General features: G+C 40.1%; 1 protein-coding gene across 3 annotated transcripts in view; it reads left to right on the top strand.

Moving 5' to 3' along the window:
* The window catches only part of stk25b (serine/threonine kinase 25b), a 90,060-nt gene extending 81,036 nt beyond the window's left edge, over window positions 1-9,024 (top strand). For all 3 annotated transcript variants that reach the window (XM_072255750.1, XM_072255751.1, XM_072255749.1), the window contains 2 exons: window positions 342-478; window positions 6,189-9,024. In XM_072255750.1, coding sequence (XP_072111851.1) covers window positions 342-478; window positions 6,189-6,228 — 177 coding nt within the window. In that variant the 3' untranslated portion in view covers window positions 6,229-9,024. The remainder of the gene's footprint in view (window positions 1-341; window positions 479-6,188) is intronic.
* The last annotated feature ends 244 nt before the right edge of the window (window positions 9,025-9,268 follow it).

Below are 9,268 nucleotides of genomic sequence, written 5' to 3' on the forward strand. Positions count from 1 at the left end.
AGATCTGACATATTTTCCTTCATTATCTGAAATAATTTTATTCTAGCTGTCTGCAGTTGTATTCTGAAGATGTTGTTATCATTGTAAGATGCCAGTTAGTTAAAGACTTGTTACAATGAAACATTTGTTAAACTGCATTTGTCAAGTCGGCTCTTTAGTATAGTGAATTTTTATATTAAGGTAACTCACTCCCTAAAAATGTCAAGAAGTTTATCCCTCCCTTTGATCACCCTCTTTTAGTTCTGATCCTTAGTGCAAGTCCCATCCCATACTATTTGAAGTTGGTTGTTTTTCTTTGATGTTGGCATGTTGATCAACAGTTTTTTTTAATTTTGGTGAAGCTACAAGAAAAGCACAAAGTAAGTGGTGGGAATCTGGGTGCCATTGAAGAGCTGGAGAATGCTTTTAATCTGGCAGAGGAATCGTGTCCAGGCATTTCGGATAAACTGGTAGCACACATGGTGGAGCGGGTACAAAGGTGAGTTAACCACTGTGCATTGTGCAGCAATGTGGTCACAGAATTAAGTGAGTTTCCTTGTATAAATAGTAAATCCTCGTTACCTTTTATGATTTGGAATATGTTAGTGTTTTTGTATTAAGCACACACTAAACTGAGGACTGATCTGTTCATTAAACTTTCAAATGCATTCAAGTAGGAACCGACTCCTGATAAATCCAAAACCTACTTTTAATTCATATGATAATTTCCTTGGCTGTTGATTAAGAAATGCCATAGAGCTGAACACTAACAAAGCTAGCACCTTACCAAAAGGGAACTGAGTTGCCAGAGGTACTGTGATTCTAAAAAACAAATTTACTTTTAAAACAAGTGACACGACTGCTTGCATTTGCATTGCAGTAGAAATTAAATCAAACTTTTGATGTATTTTGTGTTCAACTGAGCAGCCATATACGCACATTTAGTACCTACAAGTATGTGAAGAGCAAGAGGATAAGATGTGGGAGAATAGGACCAATCAAATATGACAGTGGAAAAGTGTGTATGGAACTGGAGGAGATAGCAGAGGTACTTAATGAGTACTTTGCTTCAGTATTCACTACGGTAAAGGGCCTTAGTGATTGTACGGACGACTTATAGTGGACTGAAAAGCTTGAGCATATAGACATAAAGAAAGAGGATGTGCTAGAGCTTTTGGAAAGCATCAAGTTGGATAAGTCACTGGAACCGTGGCTACTGTGGGAGGTGAGGAAGGAGATTGCTGAGCCTCTGGCAATGATCTTTGCATCATCAATGGGAACGGAAGGGTTCCGGAGGATTGGAGGGTTGCAAATGTTGTTCCCTTATTCAAGAAAGGGAGTAGAGATAGCCCAGGAAATTATAGACCAGTGAGTCTTAGGTCAGTGGTTGGTAAGTTGATGGAGAACATTTGGAGAGGCATAATATGATTAGGAATAGTCAGCATGGCTATTAGGTTGTGCCTTAAGAGCCTGATTGAATTTTCTGAGGATGTGACTAAACACATGAAGGAAGAGCAGCAGATGTGTATATAGAGTTCAGCAAGATTTGATGCAAGGCTTATTGAGAAATTAAGGAGGCTTGAGATCCAAGGGGACCTTGCTTTGTGAATCCAAAGAGTGGTTGTAGATGGGTCATTTTCTGCATGGAGGTTAGTGACCAGTGGTGTGCCTCAAGGACCTGTTCTGGGACCCCTTGTCTTCATGATTTTTATAAATGACCTGGATGAGGAAGTGGAGGGATGGGTTAGTAAATTTGCTGATGACACAAAGGTTGGGGGTGTGCTACTCGTCCTCCTTCCATTCATTGCAAATTCCTAGATTTCATGGTGTGCTACAGTGTTATTGAACTAAGGGTGTGATATCCTGTTTCAGTCATGCTGTTAAACATCATTGACTTTGCTCAACATCACTGATGTTCCATCAGAAGTGAAGTTGATCAATTTATGGAGGTCAAGTTTGTTCTTTTCATAAAACTCTTTGGGCAGGTTTTATGATGGAGGAAGCATCACATGCCTTCAGCTGAGCTATTCCACCAAAAAAAGTTTTATACACAGTACAACTTTTCTACAGGTCTGAACTTGAAGCACAGAATGAGATATTTGTTGACGGCTATATCTGGATTCATCCACAGTTAAAGTGTGAAAATCTGCTGATGCTATTTCTTCAAACATGTCTTTTTGAACAATACTGTTGATAACATCAATAAATTCAAACGCATAGTTTTTGCTTCTTCGGCTACCCAGGATTTGAGCATACTTTTCCATATGTTTATTAATGTGTTGAACTGAATATATAGAGGTATTCATTTTAAAAGCTAGCTAAACACTATCAGTAAGAACTTTGTTCTCCTCTGAGTCTGATCATTTTCACTCTCGTTCATCTGCACTCTCTCAAAATATGAGTTGTGGGTAATGAAGGATTTTCTCATGGAGCTCTTGCACACCACCCATATGTGATTTGCTTGCTAAATGACGCTTTCAAATGTCAAGTTTCCAAATATCAGTCCACTTCTTCCCACTCGCAAATTCTCCAGCAACTTTTACATCGCAACAATACACAAAGGTAACACCAGTTTCTGTATTGTACATAAACATTTCTCGTAACTGCACGTTCCTAACCTCGGTTTTGGTATTGCAGTTTCTACTGTTTCATTAAGCCACTTCGCTTTCAGTGAACTTAGTTCTTTTGCGCTTCATGCCCTTTTGCTTCTTTGGAATTTGACATAGTGAATCAATAATTTCTTCAATAAAAATAGTATAAATAAGCTAGTTCTAAAATCTGCAGACAAATCATTGCAAACTCCACATTGTCAATACCATCTGCATCAGAAACGGAAATGTCATTGTGTACAATCGTGAAGTATACTTACAGCAACATGCCAACAAGGTAGAGGGTGACAACTTTTGTGCACAGTTTAAATTCCTTAACCCGAGCGTGTGGTGTGTTTTTTTTAAAACTCGAACATCTCGCTGCGCTTTGGCAGGTAGGTAGTCTCTCGGACTAGTTTTAAAACTTACACATCATCACTGTAATGTTTTGTGGCTCCAAAACAATAAACTAATTCAAAGAAAACCAGTGTCCAAAATGAGAGTCTTAGTTTCATTTTTACTTTAATCAAGGCACACATTAATGACGCAGTGGCGAGATGATGTATGCCATTCACGTACTTCGTACATATAACCATAATGAAAGCATAATAAAAAATGCTTAATCAAACAATATATTTAAAATATTACTTGTATATTAAATACACAACAGCTAAGTTTCCAGGGTATGATGCTGTGTCTCCTCTGACCATGTGGGATTCTAGTGCAGAAAATACAGAGGCCTTGGCAGAGGTATTTAAAACATCCTTAGTCACAGATAAGGTACTGGAGGATTGGAGAATAACTAATGTTGTTCCTTTGTTCAAGAAAGGCTCTAAGAATCAGCTGGGAAATTATAGACCAGTGAGCCTGGGTTCAGTAGTGGGTAAATTATTGGAAGAAATTCTGGCGGGCAAAATATATAAGTATTTGGATAACAACACACATCAGAGTTGCTGGTGAACGCAGCAGGCCAGGCAGCATCTCTAGGAAGAGGTACAGTCGACGTTTCAGGCCAAGACCCTTCGTCAGGACTAACTGAAGGAAGAGTTAACTCTTCCTAGAGATGCTGCCTGGCCTGCTGCGTTCACCAGCAACTTTGATGTGTGTTGCTTGAATTTCCAGCATCTGCAGAATTCCTGTTGTTTTGTTAAGTATTTGGATAGACAGGACTTGATTAGAGATAGTCATCATGGCCTTGTGTATGGTAGCTCATGTTTATAGAGTTTTTCAAAGAGATTATTAGGAAAGTTGATGCAGAAAATTCAGTGGACAATGTCTACATAGACTTAGCAAGGGCTTTGGCAAAGTTCCACATGGAAGGCTGTTCAGAAGGTCAGTGGCTTACCACTCAGGAAGTACACAATTGCAATCAGTATTAGCTTAGCAGGAGGGGCCTAGTGGTGTGCGCAAGGTTTGATGCTGGTCTGTTGTTGTTTTTCATCTATATTAATGATTTGGGTGATATTGTAATGTGGTAAACTGGATCAGCAAGTTTGCAAATGACACCAAGATTGGGGTGTAGTGGACAGCGAACAAGGCTGTCAAGAGCTTGCAGCAGGATCTGGACCAGCTGAAAAATGTCAGATGAAATTTAATGTAGACAAGTGTGAAGTGTTGCACTTTTTGGGAGGACAGACGAGGGTAAAGCTTGTTCAATGAACGGGAGGGTCCTGAGAAGTGCAGTAGAAAAGAGGGATCTGGAAATACAGACCCATAATTCCTTGAAAATGGTATTACAGATAGATAGGGGCGTAAAGAGAGCTTCTGGCACATTGGCCTTCAGCTCAGAGTATTGAGTAGAGGAGTTGGGGTGTTATGTTGAAGTTGCATAAGGGATTGGTGAGGCCTAATTTGGAGTATTGTGTGCAATTCTGGTCATCTACCTGCAGGAAAGATACCAATAAGATTGAAAGAGTACAGAGAAAATTTACAAAGATATCGTTGGGACTTTAGGACTTGCGTTATTTAGAAAAGTTGAATAGGTTAGCTCTTTATTCCCTGGAGCATAGGAGAATAAGAAGACATTTGATAAAAGTATACAAAATTAGGAGGGGTATAAATGAGGATAAATGCAAGCAAGATTTTTCCACTGAGGTTGGGTGGGATTAGATTTAGAGGTCATAGGTTAAGGGTGAATGTATTTTAGGGGAACCTGAGGAGGATCTACTTCACTCTGATGCAAGCATGGAACAAGCTGCCAGGGGAGGTTGTGGGTGCAGGTTCAATTGCAGCATTTAAGAGAAGTTTGGATAAGTACATGGATGGAAGGAGTATGGAGAGCTGTGGTCCAGGTGCAGGTTGATGGGACTGGCCAGAATAACAGTCGGCATGGACTAGATGGGTTGAAGGGCTTATTCCAATGCTGCGGTCCTCTGTGCCTAGATTCTACCACTCACTCAGCTCACACCGGGGTAATTTAGTGGCCAGTGTGGGAGGAAACTACAGCAGTTGGAGAAAGCCCACATCCCTCGCAGCACTGAAGGTCAGCATTGAACCTAGCCTCTGGGGTTGTGTAGCAGTAGCTGTCGCTGTAAATGTTAGCCATTTACTCAATGTTAAAATGTTGGATAGTCACATGTGGGATCTTGTTTCTTTTCCAAAATTAAAACTGATGGTTGGCTGCTATTGATGGTATTGCACACTTTATCTACAGTGAAAGATACAAAAATGTGAAAAAATGAGTTATGTTTTGAAAGGATTGTTTTAGCCCATTCCTTCCAACACAAGTACAAATTTCAAGTGGATAAGGGGAAAGGCAGAAATTCAAGTTTAAACCAATGCAGAATGAGTACAAGAATACAAGAAATATATAAACTTTTACAACACAGGTGTCCCAAATTGCTGAATTAGTTCTTTTGTAATCCTAATTGTAATGTAAGAATCAGAACAACCAATTTATATATGGTAGGTACCCATGAATGATCTGCCCAAGTTGCATAGATTGAGGTAGTAATACAGGCCATGGAATGGCTATAACTCCTTTACTGGTAAACAGACTTGATTTAGCATCTCATTTGACAAGGCAGCATTTTCTCATCAGGTCTCATACTGATGGGCAAACATTGAGAGAGGCATAAAGAGAGTAGATAGGTTTTTATTTTCTCCCCCCCCCCCCCCACAAGTGTAAAGATCAGATCGTAGAGGGTATAGGTTTAAGATGAGAGGGGCAAAGTGTAAAGGAGGTGTGCAAGGCAAGTTTTATTTTATATAGACAATGGTCAGTGCTGCCAGTTGAGCTGGTAGACACAGGTTTGTTAGCAATGTTTAAAAGGCACTCATACAGCTATATTCACAGGCAGGGAATAGAGGGATATGGACCATATGCAGACAGATTAGATTCATTATCTTGGCACTGGTTGCACAGAAAAGTCCACCTCAAAGGCCTACTAATCTGTTCCTTTGTACACTTAATATTTTCAAAGAACAAATGAGACCCTTCTCCTGCAGTCAATTGCCTATTCCATTCCCAAATGCAGTGCTCTTGAAGCAGTTGATTATCACGAAAACTGCATGTGTGTGTTTATGGGTGTGGGAGGGTGACAGGACAGAACTGAAATTGAGTGGGTGCAGTAGAACCAGTGGGTTTAAGCTGCTCGTTTAAGCATCTCTGTCTTTTCTCAGGTTTTCATTAAGCGGTTCTAGCAAGAACTCGGCACGGTGAGGATCTCGGCACCTTCAGGGGCTTCCTATGTGCCCCGTGACCCAGCACCCAACAACACCCTTCCTGCTGCAGTTAGGAAAGTCCGTGACTGCTGATGCCACTGCTTCATGGCCAAGGCGCTGAGACTCGATCACACTGTTGGATCAGAACTGAAGATGTTTTACTTTTAACACTGCTGCCATGAGGGGTGGCACCAAATATGAGGGGTTGATTTTTTTGTTGTTTTAATTAGAAGTTATAATATTTTTACAGTTTCTTTATATGCAGAGAAGGTTAATTGATGGTGTATATCAAACTGTATTAGTAGAAATGTACTGTGTGAGAGACAGCATCTCTTGCTTGCCTGTCTAGGTTCTGTTTCTGATTTCAATGGTCAATTTTTTAAAAATGGTTTTAAAATTAAATAATGCCATTTATAAGGGTGCGCAAGCATGGATTATATACATTCAGGGTAGAGACTCTGAGACAACTTTCACTGAACTACTCTGTTTAAGAGGGGGCTACGATGCTTTCTAAGATGTTAGTTGGATGTGGGAGTTGGATGTGCTTATCCAGACCTTAGATCAGTCAAATCAGCCAGGACTACCATTGGAGGAGTCTGATGGTATGGGCAAAATACCTCTCGACTGCCGAGGCTGCATTTTTTCAGTCAATCCAATCTGCTGACCTGATCAAGGGAGACTACTTGAGTAACAGCCTTCGAGATGGACCCTGCATATTGCAGGAGGAGATCGAGGTTGGCCATTGAAAAGACCAGCTCAGCAACTGGAAGGGAGAATTCGTGAAGGATAAGGTTAAAGGAGGATTGAAAACAATTTTATTAAAAAAATATGCATTTAAATGTGAAGTTATAGAAATATGAATGTTACTCTTGAGTATATAATAATCCCTCATCTAAGACAGCACAAAGCTCCCTTTTCTGCCACCTTTCCAATACCCCAAATTACAGTGACATCACCCATATTCTAATTTTTGCTATGACCTGCAAAAGTGATTCTGTCTCTTCATAGGACAGTTCCACAGTGCTGAATTGTAGAGTTGGTTGAAAGGATGCAAGTCTCACCTGTTGGGGCTCACACCTTGTTCCCCTGCAGACTTTTTTGATGGAGGAGAGAGGAACATTTTGCCTTCCTAGGCCAGATCTCAGTAAGTACTCCAGTCTGGGTTGTGACACAAGAGCAGGAAACAAACAAAATAGGTTGTTACTTGGATCAGATGGTAGACAAGTTGAAGACTGAATGGCTTAAATCAGAGGCTAGTCACATCTGGAACAGTTTCTCTTCAGATTAACACTCCAAACTTGTAACTAAATTGTTGGCAATGAGTGATCTTTGGGGAGCTGGAAAAGAATATTCTCTCTTGTTTTAAGGACCGATTCTCAGATGTTATAACCATAATCTGCACCCTCACCCCAACACTGATTTTGCATTGTTAGTGCTCCAGCGAACAAGAATTTGTAGGCATATTGAAGAAGTATTACTATTACCATTTGTACAGCAATGGAGTTGCTGTTGCCAAAGGATCACCAGGTCATTGGAGATCTGTGGAACTGTGTTCAGTCCTTGAACTGAAACGCTGCTGGCCAATGTCTTTAATGGCATTGACATGGACTTTCCTACTGAACAAACTGGGGAAATCCTGGTGTTAGCAGGACTCATGACAAATGAGTTTTGCAAAGCAGTTTTTAATTCCTCTGTTTTCTTTATCTCACTCAATGTAGCACAAAAAAGTTATCATAATATCGTGTCCCAATTACGTTTGTGTTTTCCTCTGCGAGTACATAAATGTTCCATTGTGCGAGTACGATCACATTCCTTCTAGGTTCTATTATATAAGTTGGAATCAGTGATAATTTTGAATGGATCCTCTGTATGGCCTTAAAAGGGATGCCAAGCTGATTGGATTATTTTGCTTTTACACTATGCATTAAGAAGGTAAACAAAATGAGTGACAATAGCACGATAAGGTATGCCCAGCCACATTGTCCTACTTATACAATAAAAACATTTGCCCCAAATCTGGTAAAAATGCCATGATATAATTAGGGGTGAGCTAAACAAATGAGTTTTTTTTAAGAGTGGAGGAACTGTGTTTAGAACTTAAATGTTCTTGATCTAAAAGACTGTAGTAAAACTTGAGGGTGGACATTTGGTAGTAAAGCTGGGGAGTAACAAAAACTGTAGCAAAATGTAAAGGAAAATGAGATGTGCGAAAGAGTTTTTTTAAAAATACAGTTGGTAACATCCAGGCAAGAACTCAGTGTGTGAGAGTAGCAGTCGACCATGAGTTACAGCTGTAAGTTTTGCAAGATTCCCAGGAAGAACTAGTTGATTCATTTTGCAGAGTTTTACCCCAGGGCTGTGGCTGGAGATCTGGAGAAACCCACCCTAATGTGACTCAGGATCATGGTTTGCTGGCACAAAATCTGACTTTTCTTTACAAATTATTGATTCTGCTTTTCATCAAGGGCCTATTCTCTTGGTGATTCCAGGTCTGACACACAGCCGTATGCAGTTCGAAGTTCTAGATACCTGCATCCCATTGAGGAGATGAGCAGTAACTCCACAACCTTGTCAGCAAAACTGGGGATTGTATTCCTGTCTGTCTTATATTTGTATACTGCATGCATCAGCAGTGTACGTCTGCACACTAGGTCTGCAAATCCAGTTATTACTCATCTTAAAATCCAGTTTAGGTTTGGTTGTAGTTATTTATGGTGAAGGAACGTATCCATGCTCTTGGAGCACCGGGTCGTGTTTTATATACAGTGTAATGAACAAGAATAAAAATCAAGAATGGGCCACCTGCTGTTTCTGACTTTATTTGCAACAACTACTTCAAGGTGGGTCTGTTTCCACCCATGCATATTTAAGGAAGAAATGTTGATACTCACATGATTGGTCAGCTAATTTGTTTTAAGTGAGGAGGAATTCTGCCTAAGGTACCCAGAAAACTGCTATAACACTCTCAACAACACCTAGTTATCCTCAGTCAGCTGAGAGACAGCAACAAGGGTCATTAATTAATATTTTACAGACCC

Source organism: Mobula birostris, chromosome 4 (assembly GCF_030028105.1).
Source record: "Mobula birostris isolate sMobBir1 chromosome 4, sMobBir1.hap1, whole genome shotgun sequence".
In the NCBI taxonomy this organism is placed as follows: Eukaryota; Metazoa; Chordata; class Chondrichthyes; order Myliobatiformes; family Myliobatidae; genus Mobula; species Mobula birostris.